Source organism: Mercenaria mercenaria, chromosome 12 (genome assembly GCF_021730395.1).
Source record: "Mercenaria mercenaria strain notata chromosome 12, MADL_Memer_1, whole genome shotgun sequence".
NCBI classification, from domain to species: domain Eukaryota; kingdom Metazoa; phylum Mollusca; class Bivalvia; order Venerida; family Veneridae; genus Mercenaria; species Mercenaria mercenaria.
The window spans coordinates 37,734,702-37,761,624 of NC_069372.1; the positions used below are offsets into that span (position 1 = coordinate 37,734,702).

At 36.2% G+C, this 26,923-nt stretch overlaps 1 protein-coding gene and 1 long non-coding RNA gene across 2 annotated transcripts; both read left to right on the forward strand.

Moving 5' to 3' along the window:
- The first annotated feature begins 6,131 nt into the window (after positions 1–6,131).
- On the forward strand, positions 6,132–11,175 carry LOC128547119 (uncharacterized). Its single transcript, XR_008366324.1, has 3 exons — positions 6,132–6,169; positions 7,270–7,349; positions 11,107–11,175. It is a non-coding gene; the product is annotated as an uncharacterized LOC128547119 (long non-coding RNA).
- A 288-nt stretch (positions 11,176–11,463) lies between these two features.
- Positions 11,464–19,957, forward strand: LOC123535282 (coadhesin-like). Its single transcript, XM_053518842.1, has 8 exons — positions 11,464–11,595; positions 12,095–12,217; positions 13,506–13,676; positions 14,253–14,423; positions 14,759–14,923; positions 18,469–18,605; positions 18,955–19,051; positions 19,293–19,957. The coding sequence occupies exons 2-8, from the start codon at positions 12,136–12,138 to the stop codon at positions 19,520–19,522; spliced, it is 1,053 nt and encodes a 350-aa protein (XP_053374817.1). The 5' UTR covers positions 11,464–11,595; positions 12,095–12,135; the 3' UTR covers positions 19,523–19,957.
- Positions 19,958–26,923: the final 6,966 nt, after the last annotated feature.

The following is a 26,923-nucleotide window of genomic DNA, read 5'->3' on the forward strand; positions in this document are numbered from 1 at the left end:
AAACTTGTTTCCGAAGTTAGCATTATAATAAATTGTACAACATTTGACAACAAGGATCAGTTCTTTTTACAGACTTAATAGTCATTTTATTTTTGTTGTTGATAACTGCTTTGTCTATATTGAAATGGCTATTTCATGGGGACACGAATTTATGGAATTCAACTTTTGAAGATAAAAACGATGGCATTTTCGGCTTGTTAGAAATTAATTACACAACTATGAAATCCATGAAAATTAGTCCCCCACAAGTATTTATGACTTTGCAGTGTTTTTCGGCCATTTTTCTGCATAAGTTAACAGGTCCTAGAGCTGTCACTCAATTTATTTTCAATTAATATCTTGTCAGGGATAAAAAAATGAAACTTTAGTTGGAAAATGAAATGTTCATTGATATGAATAGTTGTATGCATGAAAATAAAAAAAATACTCATTTTGCTCTTAAAATTTAAAACTGCATCTTTTAGTCAGGCTAGAGACCTGCTTTGCATATGTATTTATATACTAATGATGTTTATGTGCATATAAAGTTATGTCAATGTGCATAGGGCTTCTTGCTAGGACTTGAACCTAGAATTCTTGCAAAAGTAAGTGTGTTTCTTTACACACCAAGAAGTGATCCCTTGCTTAGCAACAGAGACATTTATTTAAATACAAAATATTGCATATGTATGTTATCCTTCAGAAACAGTTTACTATAAATTAAAACTTTATTCTATAACAGTAATTGGATTTTGGACTGTTGGAGGTCGAATAATCTTGGAACGAAATAAATGGAATAATTCGATGGTTAGAGAAACTGATGAAAACGATGTATATGTTTTTAGAAGTAATTATTGACAAATGAATTCGGCTGAGCATAAAGATTACCACGGGTTTTCACTAGAAATAAACCAATTCTCATTTTTTCTTTACCCGTTTCCATTTTGATCCACACGGTCCGCCATTTTTTCTCGAACTGCAATAAATTTCGGATATAACAAACCGAACAAACCGCCTCCGGGGGCAGTTTGGTCGGTTTGACAAACCGGTTAGCGGTTTTTGAAAACAAATGACACAAACCTTTTCGAGATCAAAACCAGTTTTACAAAACAAATCGAAAGTTTGGCAAACCGCTTTGAAACCGAACCGAGTTTGTTACAAACAAAAGCGCCCTCAGTATTATAGTTCATAAGTACACAATCTGTAGGCAATCATTTCTTTAACTTGCATCACTGCGTTCCCACATGACGGCGTCCAATCTTACTTTACATATTTTGCTAACAGTTTATGTAGGGGATATAAGAAAGTCGCTAGATCTGGAAGAAATTTCGCATAATATTAGATCAAACCCAGAAAAGAGCGCAGTTCTTTCACATTTGTAGGATTTGGGGCATTTACCATTGCTTTAATTTTATCTTCTGTTTTATGTAGACCATTACCATCTATTTTGTTTCCACAGAATTCTATTTCTTCCTGGAAGAAAGCACATTTTTTTTACATTCAATCTGAAGTCATTATCCTGTAAACGTTTCAGAGCTTGTTCAAGGTTTGTTCCTCATCTGTGGCTCCTGTCAGGATCATATCGTCCAATATAACTTGCACTCCCGGTATACCGCTAACAATCTGCTCTATCAAGCGTTGGAAAATTGCTGCTGCAGGCGCCACCCCAAATACTAAACGATTATATCTAAACAAGCCCTTTTGTGTATTAATCGTCAGAAGCTTTTTACTTTCTTCATCGACTTCGACTTGAAGATATTTTTCGTTTCTTCCCAGCTCCTATGGAAGCAAAGATATCTTCAATTCGCGGTAACGGATACTGATCAATTTCTAATAATGAGTTAACTGTTACTTTGAAATCCCCACAAATCCTGATCTCATCATTGTTTTTCGGCACGGGGACTGTTGGTGTAGCCCACTCACTGTAGTCTACTTTTTCTAGCACACCTGCTTTCAACAGTGCCTCTAATTTTTTTTCAATTTTAGGTTTCAAGGCTAGAGGTACAGACCTAGCTTTATGGAAACGCGGTGTTGCATCTTTCTTTAGTCTAAGCCTTGCTTTCACATTTTCACATGCCCTAAATTGTCTTGCAATATTTCACCGTAACGAGCCTTCATGAGATTTTCCACCTCCGATGAATCCAAACTTTTACTCGAAACATACTGGAAAGATTTGATCTCTGCCCAATTCAACTTCAGAAAGTGAAGCCATTCTCTACCCAAACTTGGTCTATTTCCTTTTTCAACGACGTAAAGGTTCAAGTTCTCATTTTGTCCGTTAAGTTCAACTTTAACGCTTAACACTCCCGGGGGTCTTATTATCTCCCCTGTATAAGACTGTAATTTTAAACTTGTCTTTTGTAACTTAGCGTTTGGCCATAATTTTGCAAAATCTTCTGAATTTATAATGGAAACGCCCGAACCCGTATCAAGCTCCATGCGGACTTGTTTACCTTCAATAACTGGTGTAACCCAAATAATATCTCTTCCGTTTGTATTTGAATGAACGTTAAAAAGGGAAACTTCATCATCGACCTCTTCATCCGACATTTGAAGCACCTGGGCTTTGCCTTTTACACTTTTACATGCTGGAGCAATATGTCCCTTTTTACCACAGGTATAACACATTGAATCTTTAAATTTACAATGTTTTGGTGTGTGGTTCTTCCTTAGACATCAAAAACGCCCCAATTCGACCTTAGGTTTACTGACTGGAGCTTTGAATTTGTTGTCTTTGTTTCCTTTCTAAAAATTTGTCTTAGGAAATTTACTAGAAGCAGATACTTTATCTACACTTATAGCCTTGCCATGACCTTCATTGACATCTTTGCTTGCAAGTTCCGTTGTAGTTGCGATTTCAATGCTTTTTTCATATGTAAGGTCTTTCTCACTGAGAAGTTTCTTTTATATGTTTTCATTTCTTAACCCGCAAACGAATCTGTCTCTTAAAGCTTCATTTAGACCATCGCCAATGTTAGTCTTGAACTGATTCCCCTGCACGTTGATCACGTTTATAGAACCGAAATCTTTCCGCAATTGTCAATGGCTTTGGGTTGAAATGTGTCTGCAATAACGTAGTTAGTTCATTGTAAGACTTTTCACTTGGTACAGTTGGTGAGGTTAAGTCACGAAGCACAGCATAAGTGGTAGGACCGAACCCCATGTGGTTCTGGGACAATCTGTGTATGAAAAGAATTAGAACCACTGCCTTACCCTTGCATGATCGTAAGAGGCGACTAATAGGGTCTTAACACTTGGTTTTGCAGTAACTCTGTGATTCCAGCAGGTGTGCAAATATTGATTCCCTACCTCATGTTTTTATTTCGATGTAAATGAGATGTGGAACCAAAATTTGTAGTCCTGTTTGGCGCCATATAACCTATACTGTGTTGGTGCGCCGTAAAACCCAAATAAATAAATAGTGCTAGTAACGCAGGCACCTTTTTCTCGTCTTTCACACCGCTGGCTAATGAAATACTGCCAGAGGCGTTCTTCGTAATTTTGCCAAGTCTCACTTGTGTTATCAAAACACTCGATTTTCCATATGGATACTGCCATTGTCCGAAATTATTGTCTATCCGACAACTATTACACTATTTCTTGATCGGATAAAAAATGTCCTTCTAGATAGAATTTCCTCTCAAAAATTTTACCACGCGTTAGACAGACTTAGAATTCATCTTCTAATTGGTTTATCTCGTCGCCAATTATTATGTACGTTGGTATTTTGGGCTGGAATTGCCAACAAACTCGTGTACGTAATTCTAACGAAACCTACTTTATTACGAATATGCTCTCATGAACAGACTCCATAAAAGCTTTTTTTGCTTGGTTGCGTTTTATGATTCAAAAGAATCTTCTTGTAGATATTATATCATAGACAAAAACGTTAAGGTTTCCTAAATGTTTTGACGATCCACTGACATGCGCTGTGTGCAGTCTCTAAAGCTACGTCAAACATGTCAAAGGAGCACACAATTCACAAACATAGTAAAATCTAATAAATATCACCTCTCCGAACGAATTTAATTCAGAAACCTTAATTTACTTAACAGAATAAAAAGCTTGTGAAATCTATTATAGTTTTTATGTGCAAATTTAGAATTGTAGTTAAGCATTTTATATATTACAAAATATTGGCATACATTTATGTAATGTATATGTTTACAGCTTGACTCTTAAGATAATGAAAAACAAAGTGTTTTTTTTTTTTACAATTTTTTATTTCATGTTGTGGTTTTATTGCTACCTAGAAACTGACAGTGTTGGTCGATTTATTTTGAACTATTTCTTGATATTGAAAACATGAATATATATTTGAATTATTGAGCAGAATTAATTAAGACTACAGCGTTTGTTGTTTTAGTTTATTAAAGCAGTGACTTAAAACAAAGCACAACAGTAGGAAAACTGTCAAAGATGACTAGATAATTCTGCAAGATTTTTCTACGAAGTACTGGGCGTACTTTTAAGAACCAAATTTTATAATTGTGACATTGAAATAGTGTGTATTCTAAGTTATTATTTTTTTCCTGTTTTCCTTTTTGTTGGGTTAAACGTCGCACAGACACAATTATGGCGACATTCCAGCTTTTATGGTGGAGGAAGACCAAAGCTGTCCCTCCGTGTATTATTTCATCAACGGTGGGCATCTGTAACTGATCGGTTTAGATAAACATTTTCTTTAACTGATACATTGTACCTAGCTCTATTTAGTTTTATCCACAGCAAAGGGAAAGAAGACCTACTTTCTGTTGCCTTAAATATTCATCACGAGGCTAGGTTCTATTTATAACTGTTCGCACACTTTAAAAACATTCAAGAAACAATCGTCTTAGTAGTGAAAGGAATGTGGCCATTGACTATAATTTACTAACAGGTGGATCGAAATGTGTATCTAGCAAATTGCTTGCGCACAAGACTTCTATGACAAGGCAACTTCATTTGTTTCACCAAATCCTGAATTTATTTAGAAATTAAACAACGAAGCGACTATAGTAAATACGCGTATATAATATATAAAGAAATCAAACTTGTCTGAATTTTGAATTTATTTCTTGAAGTCTTTTCTGCCAATTACTTCAATATCAATTTAGCATTTAAACACAAGAGGTACCTGATTCTGATTTTGTGCCACATAAAAAGTTGAAAGCTTCTTTGTGTCTTTTATCGTTTACCTAATTTCATCCGATGTTTATAAACAAAATTCGCAGGTGCTAAGTGATGCGGTCGCACTGCAACCTACAACCAGCATTATTTAAGGTTTGTAAGAAATTACTACTCTCTGAAAAGGATTGCTTTAAATAGTAATTGTCACAGAAATTAAAATTATTTATTTCGGCTTCAAATATCTAGGAACAATCGGTTGTATCTTATCACCATGGTGGAATTTACCATAGAATACCTGTGGAACACTTGCACTGGGATACGCACTCATATACAAAAAACGGGAGTTTTACAGTGAATATAGGTTTTGTAAACATAAATTTTTTATCTTTACAAAACCTAAAGCTACTTGTCCTTATCACAAACTAGGTTAAAACATGATTTTTCCATAGTTTGACATCGTCGTGTCATACAGATTATACTATCTTGAAGACAGAACGCAAAGGCATAGTTATAGACAAGCGTGTCGGGACACAAGTATTTTACTACAGTTTTCCTTATTGATATGTTACTGCATTTTGAATAACCATCATGGGTAAAATCAACAATATCACACTTTTTCAGATTTATAGTTTTAATGAAAACAGTAAGCGCTCAATTTTAATAGTATAATTATGCAGATATATTTCAGTTGTTCTCTTTGCTAACGATCTTTTCATAGATTCTATTAATGTTCACAAAAACTGTTCAGTGTGCGTAGAGAAGCGGTATTTCAAACAAATCTCGTGACTCTTTCCGTTTTTACTGTATAACATTTTTCCGCAATGGACAGGGGATGCTATCAATAGACCCCTCAAAACTAGGCTCAATCGATCGTCTGCCGTTGTTTTGCTGGTTTTAAAGGATTTTCGTAGGTTATATAAAAATATGAATTGGAAAGAAAGTATAACCTGGTAGCTGAAGATTTTATTGCGAACATATATATATTTATAGTCCCTTCATCTAATTTCATAACATACTCAAGTTTGTATATTTGTGCTTTCAGAATCTATGGTGATCATTGCAGCAGCGATTGGCACAGCAGGTATATTAATTTGTATTATGTTTTTCTTTACGTTTGAAATTTTCATGTAGCACTTCCAGTCTGTAATTGAAGCCGTAACAAAGTAGCAAGTACAAAGACAAATATTTCATTGTTTGTCGATAATAGAGAATACTTTACGGATAACGCATGTTTTGTTTTTTCGTATTATACCCGTAATATCTGAAGAATTCCGAGGGATTTGTTGTTGCGCCAAATATACATGCGTAAACGTTGTTTTAACATAAAATGCATAAAAACCTAATACACGAACAAATTATCCCTCAATGCCATTAATTTCCACGAAAACGCACGAAGCACTGCGTTTTATTCACGTTGACGTAATTTCCTTTTGAATGATCAATTTCGGGGCCATAATGCGTTTGTCACGGAGCGCGCATATATAGAAAGGTGTTGTAAGATAACGACAACGAGAGCTCGAGAATCTCTCTGTTAACACACGTTTTCTCTCCTGTTAAAACACCCCGAAAAGTGACAAGTACAGCAGTTTTATGTTAGAATGAATTTTAGCCTGCTGGCGGCATGTGATTCTGCCTTTATGAACAGTGCAGACCAAGATCAGCCTTCACATCCGTGCAGGTTGATCTTGCTCTACACTGTTCGCTATTCATTCAGCTATTCAGTCAGTAAATTTTCATTAAACACCCATTCGAATATTAAATGGTACTTCCGAAATTGAATGATAGACCAGTCCAGTTTAGAAATTTAGCAGGGACTAGGTTAATTACCAGAAAACGTGTTTGTCGTCTATATAGTTAGGATGAAAGTGATAATGCAGTTGAATGATAAACTCATTCTAAATTTGGTAGTCACTATCACTGTGTCGTTGTAAGTTTATTGCTGACTTAAACGCACTTGTAATGCGCAAGACAAAGCGTGAGTATATATTTGTTCCTGATATGTATATCGCAGTTGAATTTGAACCTGAAAACAGAATGGCTTCTTTACTTCCTTCCTTTCGAGCCCGCCATTTGCCTTCTTATAGAAGTCATTAAATATTATGGGAAAATGTAATAGTTATTCTGATATTTCTTGATACTTTGTTGGATCAAAATGTAACTAATATTTGTTCAAATATGTAGGTGCACTAGAGTGTTACACGTGCTCCAGTGTAAATGCAATATACCGATGCAACAATACCCAGACATGTACCACAGACCAGGTAATGTTTACTCAACCACGTTTAAAAAGTCTACACATTATTAAATTCATGTAATAGTACCTTCAAACTGTTCAGTTTTACTCAACAGTGTGGTTTTATAATACGTAAGTTTGTACTGGTGATATCTGACCGACAACCAAACATAAATTATTTCTAATTAAAATATTATTGTTTTATATCATTATAAACTTAAAAAATGTGGCATCATGTTTCAATCTTAATACATTGTGATACATAAACTGGCTTAATTCGTCTTTTGATCCATAGTTGAAGAGGTTCTCTTTCGTCTGCCATCTAAGTAAACAACATTTAAGATACACATACGACCATAATAACGTAGTCAGTTTCTTTAATCTTGATTCAAAACCAGAATGAAAAATGTTCTGCCCTGAAATGGAGTTAAAACTTGGTCCATTCTATCACCGTGCCGCTGTGAAAGCTATCCTTATTCTCTACCCTATTTCACAATGTTTCTATTTGCTACAATTTTTCTCGAATTCCAGGCGTTAGAACCTCTCTGTGACGCCCAATTAACATGTACGTCTTGGTTATTTACGATGGGTAGTATAAGTGCACCATTATTCTCCACCATATTCCACCATTTTCCTATTTTCTATAATTATACTAATATTCCATGTGACTACGGTATTATCTGGAAATTTACTGACATCATGACACACCACAGAGCTGCTCAAAACGTACTCCTTTTTTATGCTATTTAAGTTAAGTTATTCATCTGCATCATTTAAGTTATACTGAGCCTATGTCTAGAAAATAAATCTAAAATACATCTTTGTTAAGCAGCAACAAACTTATAACACATCGTCGACAGTCTGACTAAAGATCAAAGTTTTGAATATGCACTGACATGTTTTTCATTTAAGTTAATCTCCTCATCGTTACCAGTGCCATTTATTATTTGCCATTTGTTAGTGTGTCATTTGTAATCTTAAGTAGATGCGTTTAATTTTACATGGATATACAGCTAAAATGTAAATTCTGTATACATTGGTCAAAATTTGAACTGAAAAATGAAAGTGGATTGTTTGGAAACAATGTCAAGATGGTGATACAGTGCAAAACGGAAATAACGCGAAATTACCAATGACGCGAGAATACCGCGGACAACTGTCCTGCTGCAATTATCTCAGTTTAATGTAACTTCAGTTTTCTTATATGTAATTGTGTTGTGTTCAACATTTTTATGCACCCCCGCCCCCGTTCGAGGAAGAAGGAGTGTATTGTTTTGCAGATGTCGGTCGGTAGGTCGGTTGGTCGGTCGGTCGGAATGTAGACCAATCCGTTTCCGGATGATAACTCAAGAACTCTTGGGCCTAGGATCATGAAAGTTGATAGGAAGGTTGGTCATAACCAGCAAATGACTCCTATTGATGTTGAGGTCAGTATGTTAAAGGTCAAGGTCACAGTGACCCTGAACAGTTTAACGATTTTCGGATGATAACTCAAGAACGCTTAGGCCTAGGGTCACATAAGTTGATAGGGAGATTGGTCATAACCAGCAGATGACCCCCATTGATTTTGAGGTCAGTATGTTAAAGATCAAGGTCACAGTGATCAGGAACAGTAAAATGGTTTCCAGGCAATAACTCAAGAATGCTTGGGCCTAGTATCAGGAAAATTGATAGTTAGGTTGGCCATGACCAGCAGAAGACCCCTATTTTGAGGTCATTAGGTCAAAGGTCAAGGTCACATTGGCCAGGAACAGTTGAACGGTTTCTGATCTTCTTTTCCAAAACCTTAGGGCTTAGGACTTTGATATTTGGTATGAAGCACAATCTAGTGGTCCTCTAGCAAGATTGTTCAGATTATTTCCCTGGGGTCAAATATGGTCCCACCCCGGGGTCACATGTTTTATATAGACTTATATAGGAAAAAAACTTTGAAAAACCTCTTGTCCAAAACCACAGGGCCTAGGGCTTTGATATTTTGTATATGAAATCATCTAGTGGTCCTCTACTAAAATTGTTCAAAGTATTCCCCTAGGGTCAAATATGGCTCCGCCCTGGGGGTCACATGGTTTACATAGACTTATATAGGGAGAAACTTTGAAAATCTTCTTGTCCACAAAGACTATGCCTTTGATATTTTGTAATGTAGCATCATCTAGTGGTTATCTACCAAGTTTGTTAAAATTATCCCTCTAGGGTCAAATATGGCGCCGCCCCAGGGGTCACATTGTTCATTTAGACTTATATAGAGAAAAGCTTAGAATCTTCAGGTCCATAACTTACATCATTCAAATTTGGACCACATGTATAGTTTTGAGTGGCAAGATGAACCTTGACATGAGTTGACCTTGATCTTGACCTAGTGACCTACTTTCACATTTCTGTAGCTACAGCCTTCAAATTTGGACCACTTGCATATGTTTGTGTACCGAAAAAAACTTTGACCTTGTTATTAATCTAGTGACCTACTTTCACATTCATGAAGGTACATGCTTCAAAATTGGACCACATGCATAGTTTTTTTCCAAAATAAAAACATGTCCATAACTTACATCATTCAAATTTGGACCACATGTATAGTTTTGAGTGGCAAGATGAACCTTGGCATGAGTTGACCTTGATCTTGACCAAGTGACCTACTTTCACATTTCTGTAGCTACAGCCTTCAAATTTGGACCACATGCATAGGTTTGTGTACCGAAAATAAACTTTGACCTTGTTATTGACCTAGTGATCTACTTTCACATTTTTGAAGGTACATGCTTCAAATTTGGACAACGTGCATAACTTTTTGTTCCAAAATAAAATTTGACCTTGATTTTGACCTAGTGACCTACCTTCACATTTCTCAAGCTACAGCCTTCAAATTTGAACCACATGCATAGTTTTGTGTAGTGAAATGAACTTTGATCTTGAGTTAGACCTAGTGTTCTGCTTTCACATTTCTGAATGTATAAGCTTCAAAGTTGGATCACTTGCATAGTTTTGTGTTCCAAAATAACATTTGACCTAGTGACCTCCTTTCACATTTCTCAAGCTACAACCTTCAAATTTGGTCTGCATGCATATTTATTTTTGTGTTTTGAATTGAAAATTGACATTGATTTTTACCTGTGACCTACTTTCACATTTCTCAAGCTACAGCCTCCAGATTTAAAGCGCATGTATTGTTTTGTCTATCAAAATGAACTTTGACCTTGAAATTGATCTAGTGACCTACTTTCACATTTCTCAAGCCACAATTTTCAAATTTGGATCACATACACTTTGTTTTGTACCGAAATGAAATTTGACATTGATTTTGACCTTGACCTATTCTTGAATTTGGAACAATTAAAAATGGCTCAGTGGATGGCGTCAAGATCTCTCGGTAATCTCTTGTTAGGTTAATAGGTTAAACCAGAATGGTAGACCTTTTGTTTACAGTGAGCATATTATGATTTCTGTTCCTTGTGCAGGGCGTGTGTGTGTGTCTGTGGGGGGACGGGGGAGGCATTTCGTGTTCGACGAGCTCTTGTTATTGTTTGGGTCGCATATGAAATTTCCACGATTTCATGCCGAAACAAAAATAAATTGAAGTGAATCGAAACCTAGTAATTGCTATGAAAATTAAGCAAAGAAAACATTTATCAGTATATATATGAATACGTTTTGTATTGGCTAGTCCTGAAACAAACTAAATAGTACTTCTGGAAATATTCACTATATGTCTGAAGTACTTGCAATGCTAAAAAGGAAGGCATTTAATTGTATGACGTAGATAATGAATAATTATCTATATGTTTCAGTCTTGTTTCCAAGATAAGAGAACAAATACTGATGGAATTCTTCTGATGCTTGGATGCATTGATAATTAGGTAAATGTTTAAGTAGGAATACGTCTTTCAGAGTCAAGTGGTCTAGTTCCTTGGTAGTCTTGTATATATTTCAAGTCTTGCGAATTTACGGAAAGTGCTTGTTATTTTCTCCTCTAAATTATTATAGAATTGATTCATATAAAAAATTTATTCATCTTTAACCGTTTTTTACTGATAAGCCATTTTTAATATGTAAAAAATGTTAGAATGAAATATGGAATTATAATTATAATGACGATAAATTTGTTTGTATTTATATTTGTTTATATTTACGTCCATTTAAGTTGTGCGGTTCTCACGTACATACAGGAGGATTTGGATCAATAATCGGCCGAAGTCTTAACAGACGACAAGTTGACAACTGCCATGAATGCTGTTCTACTGACCTTTGCAATGCTCAGCTGTGTAGTCATGAAAAGCGTATGCATACACTAGAGGCGTTTTCTTATATTAATATAAGTTACACAAAACATCATTTCATTTTAATAGAGATATATGTTTCATTTCAAATGAAATATTTAAAATGCAAAAGAAAGTATATAAGTATATTAACATGGCCAGTGTCAACTTTTTTTAAAGAAATAAATCAATAGCTATTTAGCTCCCTAGATATAACTTATTTTGTTTTATTGGGTTTAACGCCACACTGGCACAATTATTGGTCATATGGTGAATTTCCAGAGTTTCATTGTAGTTTTTCCAGGCATTTTTCATCATGGGCGGGCACCTTGATAAAACCACTAACCTTCCGTAAGCCAGCTGGATGGCTTTCTCATATGAAGAATTCTACGCCCGAAGTAAAGTTCGAACTTCGGTGAGGGACAAGTGATTTGAAGTTAGTGACCTTAATACTTCAGCCACGGAGGCCCCTTCTTACTTCTTTAAATTACATTATAGTCTTGATAAATGTTATTATCAGCTTCAGCATGTGTTGATGAAGAAACCATTGATTGTGCACAGATGAATACTTTAATTGACCTCTGCAAAGACATTCATCATGCAAAGAACATATGTCCCAAGTTCTGTGGGCTTTGTTCACTCGGTAAGGATATAATGTCAAATGCTCAGATTAAAGTCACAAATAAATTATATATTCATGCAAGTAAATTCAGTGAATTGATATCTCTCGCGGAATAAGTTGTTTTATGAATAATGGATTAAATCTTGAAGATATTTAATTTCCAGATCTACACAAGTTACAATTAAAAGGACTTTGCAACGGTTTGCTGTCAGGTTGCTATTTTTACGAAATAAAGGAGAGTATCTTATTTGTATCAATTTTCATGAAGATCCATCCACAGATTTCTTTGTTTTGTGGAAATTTATGAATTTAAAAACAATTAAAGCTTGCAATAACTACGTAGTCACTGAAGAAGAAATCCCGATAAAAAGATACGCCTGCACATCGCCCTGTAGTGATCTATATTTTTGTTAAAAGATCCATCAAAGGATTACTTTGTTATTTGGGTATGTATGGATTTTAAATAAATTAAATGGCATTCACGTTAGTAAATGAAGTGATCCATGCAAAGTAGCACGTGCACCACCACCCTATAGTGATATACATTTCTTGAAGATCCAATAGATTACTTAGACACATTTAAAAAAAAAATCTTAAGTTTTACCAAATCAGAAAATCAGGTGGAAACTTTGTTTTACTGTGTCAACGGAGATAATACAGTATGTGAGCAAAGATCAAATGCTAATCAGTCATTATGTGATTGTGTGATACTAGCCGAAATGTGGTTTTGAATTCTAAGCATTTTCATTTTCAACAAATCAAGGAGAAAATCTTTTACTTGATCAATGGGGATAACACAATATGTGAGCAAAGACCATATGCTACAAAATAATTGTGTGAAGTTTGTTGATTCCAGCTAAAGTAAGTTTTGAGTTATATGAAGTTCCAAAGAAATCAAGGGGAAATCTCTGCTTCTGGCTATAAGACATCTTTCAATTTCATCACAAAATGTAAGCGAAATACTGACTTGTTCCCGCTATGTCTACTATGCAATACATCTATAATATTTTGTATGGCTCAGCAAACAAAGATAAAACAAAACAAACACAAAGGAAAAACCATTCACCGTGTAAAGTAGGAAGTTTAGCACCCGCTATGATTCTTGATAAATTGCCATTTTAGAATAAAATGCCTATCAATGCATTAACCGTTTTACTCATTTAAATGTAGTTGCATTTTTTTAAATAATTGTTTCATAAGTGTTTATATTTTGCTACATATTGTTCAGCTTACTGACCAAAAATCATACGCTTGTGTGCATCAAATTTGTGTTTATAGTTGAATCATCGTGTCATTTTTATATATGTAGTTGACGGAAATTGGTCCGGATGGACTACGTGGGGGACGTGTGACGTCACATGTAGCAATGGCACACGTATTCGCACTAGAATTTGTTCAAATCCTGCACCTCAAAATAGCGGATTAGACTGCCAAGGTCAAAATACGGATCAAAAATCGTGTTTCAAAGACGTTTGTCCAAGTAAGACTTTATGTTCAAAACGTTATTATCCAAATCCAATATCACTATATTATGTTGATATTATATATCTATTTTTATTTCCGACAGAATTTAATTAATTTTTTTTTTTTTTTGGATTTAACGTCGCACCGACACATAATAGGTCATATGGCGACTTTCCAGCTTTAATGGTGGAGGAAGACCCCAGGTGCCCTTCCGTGCATTATTTTATCACGAGCGGGCACCTGGGTAGAACCACCGACCTTCCGTAAGCCAGCTGGATTGCTTCCTCACATGAAGAATTCAACGCCCCGAGTGAGGCTCGAACCCACATCGATGAGGGGCAAGTGATTTGAAGTCAGCGACATTAACCACTCGGCCACGGAGGCCCCCGAATTTAATTTAAAATATGTTATTGTAAGCAGTAGGTAAATAATAGCATTCTTCTTCAATGTCGAAATCATTGATACCTACAAACTATCATATTCTGAGCTTTAATTTTGCAACATTTATAAAGACAGTAATTTCCTTTTTTATAAAAACCATTGTACTAGTAATGACATTGCATATATAATTTCATTCATTGATGGCGTCAAGCACAGGGTGGATGGAGCACGTGGTCTGATTGGAGCACATGCTCAGCAACATGCGATGTTGGCATATCTAGACGCGAGAGAAGCTGTTCCAATCCCTACCCGAGCAAGTTTGGGGATCATTGCTTCGGGTTAAACGTTGATGACCGTTTGTGTATGCCAGGCCAATGTGCTGGTATGTGGTACTTTTATTTGAAGTAAGACACTGTTTTGAATATCAGTCTCTCTTTTTTAAACATATTACACAATAATCACTTTTTTTAGATTTAGATTTTCTAGTGCTTCTAATAAGTTTGAAATATTTTATAATGTTTACATGTGTATGTGCTTTAACTTTCAGACGTTGGTTTTGAAAATGAAGTAACATATACTGCAGCATATTAATATCATTATTATTATTTCTTTGTACTCATAAATAAGTGTATAATTTTCTTATATCAGTAAGATATAAACGTTTTTCATGTATCCAGCACAGCTTTTTTTAATATTTGTAAGAGTAAAACCATTTAGACGGGGGATGGACATCTTGGGAGACTTGGGGAGTGTGTAGTGTAACATGTGGGTTAGGTATTCGCTCACGAGCCAGATGGTGTAGAAATCCAGAGCCGTCCCCTTACGGTAGAGATTGTCAAGGTGTTCCCCAGGAAGTTGAAACATGTCATGACCGCAATTGCAGTAAGATCTTTTTCCAGAAATAAATTTATACATTGTCAAGAGAAGAATGCACGCGGCGTTCTTTTTACAATCAATTAATTGTAAAAGTTTCTGCCCCTTTTTAATTCTTTGTGCACCAGTTTCTTTAAAATGTGAAGAATTTATTATGTAATTGCTACTTCATCAGTTATCTAAAAATATAAAGATCATTCTGGTAGTTAATACCTACGGTTGCATAGAGGTGATATCCGCAACACTTTATTTATATTGTGGCCGCAACTTAGTAAATTGTGGCCACAATTTAGTAACTTGTGGCCACAACTTAGTAAATTGTGGCCACATCTTAGCAAATTGTGGCCACAACTTAGTAAATCGTGGCCACAATTTAGTAACTTGTGGCCTCAACTTAGTAAATCGTGGCCACAACTTAATAAATCCTGGCCACAATTTAGTAACTTGTGGCCACAACTTATATCAGCCAATCGAAACTATAAATAGATGGATAGACGGACGGACAGATGAATAGATTGGATGGTACCTACGTACCTACCTACTTCTTTATTTATCAGCACTTCCGGCTGACTATCTATCTTCCATTCCTGTCTTACCCTTTGCAGTGACGTAAACATTTTTATGCGTCCATTTCGTATGGTTGCTGAATTCTACCATTTTGCGTTATCTCCCGGCGACCCTTTCGAGCGAAAACACGAGATTTAACGAGTTAAAATGCGGGGACGTAGGCTGAATCTCTCTATTGAGTGGGGAAGCGGAGCGAAAACACGATCATCACCGGGATCACAAGTGAGAATTAGTAGCTGGTATGTCAGGGGTGGGGAGAGAAAACACTATAATTAGCGCTGCTTAAACGTAGTATTTCCGAACCGCGCCCCGACATCCAGTTTCCAAATTTCACCCCGCAATCTTGTTAATCATCATGTTTCCGCTCCTTGCCCCCACTAAATAGCGAGTTATCACCCCGAACACCCGCCATTTTAACTTGTAAATGTCACGTGCTTTCGCTGGGCGGTCACCAGGCGAAAACTCGTTATGAAACGTTTAAGCAGTGCTAATTATCGTATTTTTGCACCGCGCCCCAGACATACCAGTTTCTAAATCGCTCTTGCGGGGTTTCGGCCTGCATTCTCGACATTTTAACTTGCTAATTCTCGTGTTCTCGCTCGACGGGGCCTCTGGCTGAAAATATAATTTAACTGGCCTAAAACGCGAATTGGCAGAATTTAGCATCCTTACAAATTGGACGTGCATAGAATTAATTAAGTGCCTCCGTCCCTGCAACGGGAACGGGAGATAGATAGACGGACAGATAGACAAATAAATAGGTAGAAAGGTAGGTATCATCCCATCCATCCATCCGTCCATCAATTCGTCCCTCCGTCGATCCATCCATCTATCTATCTTTTATTCATGTTTAACATTTGCTGGTAGGTAGACACTTTTGTGCGCTCCGATCTTGCACTCCTATACAGCAGCGAAAAGAAAAACAGTCGTTTCGACTGGCTATTTCTGTCATTCCGCGTTTTAGCCCTATTAATTTATATTTTCGTCCCGCTGTCCCGTCGAGAGAAAACACGAGAATTAACAAGTTCAAATGGCGAGAAAGCAGGCCGAAACCCAGCCAGGGAGATTTAGTAACTGAGGTGTCTGGGGCGCGGGGCGAAAAGACGATAATTAGCGCTGCTTAAACGTTTAATAGCGAGTTTTCGCCTGGTGAGCCCGCCAAGCGAGAAGACGTGAAATTTACCACTTATAATGGCAGGATTAGGGGCGATAACTCGCTATTTAGCGGGGTGAGGAGCGAAAACATGATAATTAGCAAGATCGCGGAGTGAGATTTAGTAACTGGAATGTCGAGTTGCGGTTAGAGAACACTACGTTTTTTAGCAGCGCTAATTATCGTGTTTTTCGCTACCCGCCCCCCGACAAACCCGTTACTAATTCTCGCCCCGCGACCCTAGTAATTATCGTGTTTTCACTCCGCGTCCCTGCAAAAATAAAGAGTTTTCAACCTGCTTCTTCGCATTTTAACTTCCTGTTTTCGCTCGACGCAAAATGGCAGAATTCAGCAACCATACGAAATGGAAGCACAAAATGTCTACGTGAGAGAGGTGAGACATGAATGGAAGATAGATACACGGACAGAAGTACAGACAAATAAATAAGTAGGTAGGTACGTAGGTACCATCCAATCTATGGCTGTGACTAAATACAGAGTCGGTGCGCCTGTGATATATTACAGACTCCGGTATACCGGATTAACTAAATTTGAAAGAAAATATCTTAAATGTATATATTTTGTAACCATGGTGATACTAACCCTAACCTCTAGTCAGTGTATTATGCATTTTATACACTAAATGCATGCGGACATGCAAAAAAATGAGTAATTTTGCCGTGCGCTCCAATGGGTAATAATTCCGCGTATGCGCTGAACGGCTGCACCAACTCTGCAATGAGAAACATTCCCATTCTATTCATCTGTCTGTCCGTCTATCCATCTATTTATAGTTTCGATTGGCTGATATAAGTAGTGGTCACTAAATTGTGGCCACAATTTACTAAGTTGAGGCCACGATTTGGTAACATTTATGATTTAACAAGCGGTAATTTATGTTCCATCGTGCACCAGTCACATTGTCTCAATATTTCATATTGCAGAGATACTCCACGTTTTTTGTTCTCGTCAACGTTGCAGAAAAATCTTGCGTGAACTTCCCTGAAGTACATCCGGTCTAGAGGTCACAGCAGTGTGCACATGTTTGGCGAGATGTAAACAAACATAAACAGAATGCAAAATATTCACAGTTTTACAATAAAACTCGAAATGATGAATGAAATTCATCTTAGTTATGATTTTGAATTTGAAGTAATTCATTGGTATTCATCTGTCTGTTTGTTTATTTCATATTGCACATTTATGCTGCATAATTATACACATGTTAGCGTACACGTGTAGTTAAACGACGACTGACATACATTTTCACATCAGCCAATCTAGACCGGAACTTCAAAAGTGAAGTTCAACCAAGTTTTTTGTGTTAACTCGGCGTTATTTCGCTAAGATAAGAAATATTGAAAACAATGTGACCGGTACACCATGTACACAATAGAAGATAAATTAAAACTTGTTCAACATCCATAGTACGCATTTGCTGAACTGCGCGTTTTAGGTATGAAATGCGCGATTGAAATGGGTTTGTATATTTTCCCGTCCATGACCATGGTTCTTATAGAATACCAAAGGGAAGGGTATAACATGTACAGAAGCATTTTCTTTCTGTTCTGGTGCCAGTGGGTGTGCCTCAACCTTTGTTAAACAACAAAACCAGAATAAGGGAAGATTTTATTTATTGATCACACGTTTTATATTTTAGGACTTTGTTTCATGTTTCCTTCTACTTTCATATTCGCCTGTGTATTGTATTATAAAAGTGCAACATTAATATGAAATAATATTTCTAGATATTGTCATGTATGGCTAAGATCTGCTTTACTAAGTCAGTTTCCAAAATGGTATAAACACGTGCTAGGTTTATTTAAAATTTCAGAAACAATGACAGATTGTTATGATATAATAAACTACGACAGAATGGCAACAAGTGGTATATATGATATAATTACATGGAAGACACATAGTCCAATTAGTGTGTATTGTGACATGACAACGGACGGCGGCAGATGGACAGTATGTTTTACATATAATCAGTTATTCCTCACAAAAAAGTAATATTGAAAGTTTGCCGTACAGAAAAGGTTCTTCTTAAATGACTATCAGAGGGTTTTTCTACTTTAATTTTTTTTTGTTCAGTCCTTTCAGCTAAATTATTGCTTAGCACATATGTCTCTTAGCTTATTATTACTTATTTTCTGTCTCTACATAATGGTTCAAAAAATCTTTAATCAAGTAAGGTGAAATAAGCTACTCATTCGTTTCAATTTGTTTAACAGCATTGAAATTTTGACTTTTATTGTGTACATGTTTCATTGCCTCGTCTTCTATTGCCTTTTAACTTAATTACTATTTTATTCTATAGGTATTTCAATATAGGTTCAATGGATCTGAAGACTTTTTCAGGAACTTTAGTGATTACGAGAATGGTTTTGGTAAATTGGATGGCGAATTTTGGCTTGGTAATTCAATCCACACATTTAATACACATTTTTCCAAAGTAAACATTTTAGTTGTGTTAGAGAATGTATATCGGATACTAATGAATTGACCATATGTCTTGTTTTCATATTTGTAAAACACAGTTAAGAAACTGACTCTTTATCTAGCCTGAAAAGTTACATTTCTGTTTAGAAGGCTGGTATTTTGGGCCGTGTTACTAGTTTTTTGTTTTCATCTAGTATAAAATATTCACATTGAAAGGTTTGATGTACATTCAAGAACTGGCTGACCAAGGAGACACAGAACTGCGTGTGGATTTAGAAGCAGCAAATGGAGATAAGGCATATGAAACACTCGTTCACTTTTCACTTTCGGCAAGACCACCGTATACTCTGCACGTCGGTTCAGTAATAAAATCTCAGGGAAGTAGGTTTCTAATACTATATGAGAAAAAAAAACAACAGCAAAGACAAAAAGTTATGACAATGTAATACAAAATTACGAAATCAATTTTCGATTATCTTGACATTTTGGAGGAATTTCTCAATAATCGTCCGTCAGTTAAGTAAGTAATTCCATGCTGCATGTACTGAACAATCGCTAACCACAGTGTTTTCAGAATTCACTCACACTAACACGCACAATTGTCAGTGTCTGGAGAGCTGGTGTGGCTGCACACAATGGACTGCCATTTTCTACATTCGACCACGATGTGAACCGTAATGCGAGCAACTGTGCATTAGATTGGCATGGTGCATGGTGGTACAATGCTTGTTATTCCGCCAATCTCAACGGGCAGTACCTGAACCCAGACACCTACAGTCTAAAGGGTATGGTGCATTTGGCATTTAAAGGCTACTATACTCTGAAATCAACAAAATTGATGATCAGACGTAATTAGAATCCAAATGCGTTTAACTGTATGAATAACGGAACGATAAATAAAGATGATATTTATATGGTTTATTTCTTATTTGACGATTTAAGCTGATGTAAAGAAAATAATGTTATGCTTGTGTTAGTATACCCGTTTCTCACCTCTGATTTTAATATACACAACGTCAATTAACATCATTCTTTCGTCGAGTTGAAAAGCTGATATTACATATGTTCTCCAAATCGGTGCCCCTAATTTCATCTCGCTTATTGTTCGTTTCGTATTTTATTCCTTTTACAACTAGTACTTCACCAAACACCTCATCCCTGTCAGTACCCCATCCACAATTTTGAATCTTACGTATAATTAAAATGTAATTGTTGTTGAATTATGAAGCAACACGTCTGATGTATATTTCCACTATAGTTTCTATTCGTAGCGGGCCTACTTTGCAATGCATGTCTTTGGCTTTGTTTGCTATGATTTGTGCTTCCAGGACATCTATCCTAACCTTTTAATTCTTTTGCTTTGCTACTGCACTTTTATATTGTAAGTTAGTTTGACTTCTTGCTATCCATTTCTATGATATCGTGTTTTGATATTTACATATTATTTTACATTATTATTATTGCTAATAACAGAACTTCTCTACAAGATCGATATAATTGACGTGCAGTCGTTGCACTGAACATCAAACCATTTTATTAGCTATATCATTCAAAGAATAGGTGGAGCTACCGCATCGGCGTCGACGTCCCGATTTGGTAAAGCTTTCGTATATAAGTTGTTGTCTCAGAAACCACTAGTGGGAATGGATTGAAACTTAAAATAGTTATTTACTGTGATAAACTGACAAACAATGGACATATTTCATAAATCCATTTTACTTTTTTACAAAATTATGCCCCCTTTAAGACATAGAAAAATTTGGTTAAGGTTTTGTATGTAAGCTTGTATCTCAGTACCTCTAATAGAAATGAATGAAACTTCACAAACGTGTTTACTGCAATGATCTGACATGCAGCTCATAGGTACTATAACTCTACTTTGCATGTTTACAAAATTATGCCCCTTTTACGATTTAGCAGTGTTTTGTAAAGTTTTTGTTTGTAAGCTATGTACTCACTAATGGGAATGGATTGAAACTTCAAACACTTGTCCACTTCCATGAGCTGATATGCACTGTACAGGTTCCATAACCCTGTTTTTCATTCTTACAAAATTATGTCCCTTTTCTGACTTTAATATTTATTCCATTGAATAGTCGAGCGTTGCTGTCCTCCGACAGCTCTTGTTATATTTAATGTATTTGTATGTATACAAAGTAAAGTATACATAGTCACATCTTCACTAAAACATTTTAGATGCGTATTGGACTTAGTTTGATCGAGTATAATAAAAGTTATATCACCTTGCACATTTCTAATTATAAATTAATATAGAATGAGAGACATATGACACCAGTACTTTTTTTCAGGAAGAAGGCACAAGATTGATTCTAATAAGCTTCAAACTTTCATCACAATCGAGCTAAAAAGTTAGTATGAATCAAGCGTAAAAGAGAATTTAAATCATATAGGACAAGAAATGATAAAAACACCGCATATAATACATAACAAGTTTTAACGACCGCTTTACGGCACTTAAACACAGTGCCCTTACTTATAATATGGATATCACATTTTTTCTTATGGACATAAAATGAGCCGCGCCATGACAAAATCAACACAGTGGCTTTGCGACCAGTATGGATCCAGACCAGCATGCGCATCCGCGCAGTCTGGTCAGGATCCATGATGTTCGCTTTCAAAGCCTATTGCAATAAGAGAAACCGTTAGCGAATAGCATGGATCCTGACCAGACTGCGCGAATGCCGAGTTGGTCTGGATCCATGCTGGTCGCAAAGCCACTATGTTGGTTTTCTCACGGTGCGGCTCAAATATTTTAATCTAGTTTGGTGTTTAATCCAAATATTTGTTAAAAGCTTGAATATTGATGAACACTTTTGACATATTGTGTTTTTGTTTGTTACCATCCTTTATTTCTCTAACTATAAAAGTTCATATGCCGTATTAAATGTAGCACTCTTTTGACCATGTAATTAATATACATGACATCTGTTTCTATAGCTGTTTATTGTTTTTAACATAGAATTTAAAGTCTTAAGCAACTTTAAGAACTGTTAAGTCAATTTTTGTTCATCTTTTACTGTAAAAATTAACAATGAATGTCGGACATACATATAATACTACGTAAGTGGAGCTCAACTTTTTTCTATTTTCCTCATAAACTTTCCAATAAAAAAATATCAATGATGGTGATAATATAGATGTATTTTTATGGTTAAGTTCTTTTTCATCTAATCCATTTAGAGTTAGGGTTACGGTTATGGTATTAGATATAGAGTACCTACTTCTTGAAGAGTATTCAAATCCTACCATAAACCTACTTTGACTGCAATTTGACTGCAATTTTCAAGGGGGGAGGGGAGGGGGGGGGGGGTGGGCGTAGGTTAAGCCCCACTGGGACCAAATTTTTTTTCTCCATATTTTCATTTTTTTCTAGTAAGTTTTTACTTCTTTCAAGACTTATTATGGTTGTATTGTACAAAAGTGGAAAATTTTCATTTTATAAGCGATTTCTTGCTGTTCAAAGTGAATTTATCTCTGAATCAGTAGGGGTAGAGTTAGACATCTTTAAAAATACTGAGTTACATGCGGTAAAAGTTCTCTATTTTGCCTTCATTCTTTAGATCACATATTGTAGAAGAAATGCAGGTAGGTTTTACTTCTGCCCCAAGGTTATTTTTGAATGAAGTGAGCAAAATTCAAAACAGACCCACAGGATTCGACCTTAATTTTTCAATGTTGGAGTTAGAATTCTGTCTCATTAAATCTGTTTACTTGAGGCACTCTAGAAAAGAATGATATTTACAGTTTTATTTTGTGTTTTATAATTGTTTAACTATAGTTTGATGTTTCTTTTATCAAAATTAATGCTGTAATGAATTTTCTGCAAACGTTTTAGATAGTGGCCATGACATTGAAATGTGTCTCTACTTGAGCTCGAGGAAATACCCTAAATTATACAAAATTTACAAGAAACGGCACGGTAAAAGTTGTTTAAAGTTTGCAACACAGTGTGAAACATGGTCAACTTTAAGAATATACCAAGCAAATGCCATTTTTTAAACATTACTACATGTATTAGGGGTCCAATACCTTAATGTAATTTCAACCGCTCATGAGTTGAACATTATTCTATAGTTTTAAAATTGCATCCATTTAAAGCTACATGATGCATTAATTAATCATAATTGTAAATTAATTGTCATGGAGGTGTTGTAAAAGCGAACTGCCTCAATAACCTAGTGATAGGACGCCCGGTTTGAGTGCAGAAAACCGTAGAGTGAGGGTATCATGTCACGTATCTACAGCGTGATATTCCATTGAGGCAGCACTCTGACATTGGGCATTGCGTTCATTGTTACAGGTAGACACTGTCGGATTGCTGATAAGGACCCGAACACACACACACACACGCATACGCACACGCACACACATACACGCACATTTTTACCGAGGATGCCTTCGTTACATATTCTTATGCATAAGAACTCAAAACACGGGTTATTCTGCAATGATCCACGTCTGGGAACTTAATATTTAATATATCTTAACTAACCATTGTTTTATAGAGTAGTATACATGTTCATTTTAATATGCAACTGATGAAAAACTTTGTTTTATCAGTGAGATAAAATCCATATCACTCACTGCATATCACTCACTGTAAATGCGATCTACTTGTGCATTGTGTATAGATTTTGAATTATTGCAAAATTTCTTTTTTATTAACGTTTTAACTTTTTCTTTTATGGCATACATACAATATCATCATCATTGTACACTTAACTTGTTTTTATATATTTCTACAGACCTGTTAAATATTAACAAAGCAGAATTAATATCTTTGAGATACATAAAACAATTCCATTTTTTCTCATTCAATTCTGTTTGTAAAAATAAAGGTTAGGTTAATTATACGCCGTTATATGACTGAAATACAATTGAAAAAAGGCGCTAAACTCAAAACAAATAAACAAGCAAAAATCTCTCTTGCTGAACATATCTTGATATATACATACAATATATATATTGATATATCTGAATTAAATGATTCAGATTATTGATGGGATCATTGATTAATTTATTCATCCATCTTGTATTAAATGCTGCTAGTTGTAACTGTCAACTGCTGTATCTGCTGCAACAGCTAACTACTCATTTCCAGGGGCGGATACAGGATTTAGTGTTAGGGGGTCGTGAAATATGTGTAATTAGGGGGATGCGGGAGAATGCCCCCTCCCCCAAAGTTTTGAAAACCATGGATCCATCTGGTGCATTCTCGGCTTTCTAAGGTACAAATGTACTTTATTTGGTATTGAAAAAAAATAACAACAGGTTTTGTGACACAATCAACCCAAATAACATGCTTTATGTCCATGTTTTTGACTTGTCAAACTTACTCTTGCGTAAGTATCTCAGAATTTCTCAGCCCGATTTTTGAGGATTTTTATGGGGAGGAGTTACCGAGGGCTATTTAACATGGTAAATTGCGTTATAGGAGTTCGTGCAAACGTTGTGGGATTTTTATTGTGCGAGCGTAGCGAACGAGAAAAATACATATTTTATTTTTTCACCCATATCAAAAGACAAATTACCTATGCTAGCGTAGCGAACGAAACAAAATACATATTTTATATTTTTCACCTACAACAAAAGTCAAATTACTTATGCGAGCGTAACGATAGGAAAAAGCGCAAATTTTGCACTTTTGATCACCCAGAACAAAATACAAATTAGATCTACGTATGCTCCGGCGATTTAAGGGTGGTGTGTGGGTAGGGGGCTGGGGGTGTAGCATGCCGGATGATCCTCCCCCATTCCACCCTGGAGCCGCTAGTGACTTCCACTTTCCATTGATAACTAGGCACTCCATGCATTTCTAAAATGTGAGGGCGAGGTTAGAAAAAGCTGTCAAAGAAAAAAAAACCTGTAAGCAGTTCCAACTACGGAAAGTCAGATACTTGGTTTTCCCCCCTCTGTGCAGTGTGACCTCTCCAGGGACCATAACAGCTGGCTGTTGACTGGAAGTTTGCGCGGTTGTATACAGTGCACCCTCTCCAGTGCGACCACCACCGCTGTATCTGTGGCTGCAGAGAGTGCACCCTCTCCAGGGCGACCACCGCTGTTGAATGTTGAGTTGGAAAGTCCGTGGTTGTATACAGTGCACCCTCTCCAGGGCGACCACCAGTGCTAAATGTTGACTTGAAAAGTCCGCGGTTGTATACAGTGTAGCCTTTCCAGGGCGAACACCCCAGCAAACACACGACGTCGCAAAGACGTCTTTTTATAGTTGTTTTGGGGTCGCGACGTCGGTAACCAGGGGAGCGTTTCATCAAAGTTCCTAGGATTTTTATGATAGGACCGCTCCTAGGATGTTCTTAAGACTTTCTTAAGTGCGTTTCAACAAAAGTTCCTAAGACAAATATGGACTTAGGAGCTGCTCTTCCGAAGGAGGTAAAATCACGGTCGGCGAAATCAACATCCGGTGTTTTCTATCACGTTCGCGCTTTGACGTCTGGTGTCAAACTGTCACAAACTATGGAGTCCAAGGCTTATTTCAAGCGTAAAGAAAACTGGAACACAGAAGAAGTGGAAGCCTTGGTCCAGGCAATTAGTGAATATAAAGATGTGTTGACGGCCAGACTGTCAATGACCGTGACATCTGAGCGGAAAGCCAAAACGTGGGAAAAGGTGGTGGAGAGGTATGTTCCGACTGAGTAACTCACTCACTGACTCAGATAAATTTCTCACTCAAGTCAAGTTATCTGTACTCCAAGTCTAAAAATTATAGAGCTAGCTCAAACCCAAACATTAAAAACCAAATTATTGCTGATTTTCGGGTGACATATTTACCAATACCCAAATAAACGGCAAATTTATATTTTCAACGACAGTCTCCCATTGTAATTTCTTGTCGCCATTGGAATTTGCTCTCTAAATTTGAAGTAGATCTATTACGAGAAACTTCATGTGAATTTCATCGGGTGCAACTCGAAATTCATTTCGTTTACATGCGAATCAATGCATGAGTAAACTGTAATTTTGTAGATTCTTATTTTAAAAACAACAACAATGAGCACATTATTTCACAACAAAATGTAATTTGACTCACTGTTAACTAGTGATGGGCCGACAATCGGCGACAATCGAATAATCGTCGGCGTTGCATTCATGAACGCGATCGCCGACCACTTTTCCCTGACCGATTAATTACTTGGCATCCTAAACGGATAATTTAGTTGTTTCTGACAATTTTCTTTCTGTATTTACGGTTCTTTGGGGCAATTACGCCAAGGGAAACTACTCTACGTAAAAATGGCTTCCTCCAAAGTCTCAAAAGAAACCGAGGTCTTCCGTGATCACCTTATACAAAACGGCTTATACAAAATTAAGCCGGGAAAACCATCAACCTAAACTCTTTTTTAGTATGGCAGTATGCATAACATACCGTAAGACTTAGGCAAGCATATCAGCAAAGGTATTTTTTATTTTGTGGAACTGAAATCATTCCAGTTGTTAACTAAGAATTAATAAACCGTTTATACTTTTTTTGCTCCAAATAATTTAATAACACAATATCACTGGATACGTCCCTGGTGAAATTAAGACGAGTACCTGATTTGAAGTTTACTATCTTCGCAAATATTTTACTTTTATGCTGTAACTTACTTGTGTTTATGAAGGGATACAATAGAAATAGGATATTTGATGTCTGTGAAAATCATTTCTTAAGTAATGACATAAAACATACACTGTGAGGTGAACTTATAGATATGCAACTAGAGTAACCGATTATCCGATTATATCCGATTAATCGAATCGGTTGGGTTGTCCGATTATGCCGATTAATCGGTTGGCAAATCTAACCGATTTGCCCATCACTACTG

Excerpts from the sequence above, each read along its gene's own strand:
- LOC123535282 (XM_053518842.1), top strand. The coding sequence starts at position 12,136 with ATGAATACTTTAATTGACCTCTGCAAAGACATTCATCATGCAAAGAAC. Across the intron at positions 14,424-14,758 it reads TATGCCAGGCCAATGTGCTG|ACGGGGGATGGACATCTTGG; the intron begins GTATGTGGTACT and ends AAAACCATTTAG. Across the intron at positions 14,924-18,468 it reads ATGTCATGACCGCAATTGCA|AAACAATGACAGATTGTTAT; the intron begins GTAAGATCTTTT and ends TTAAAATTTCAG.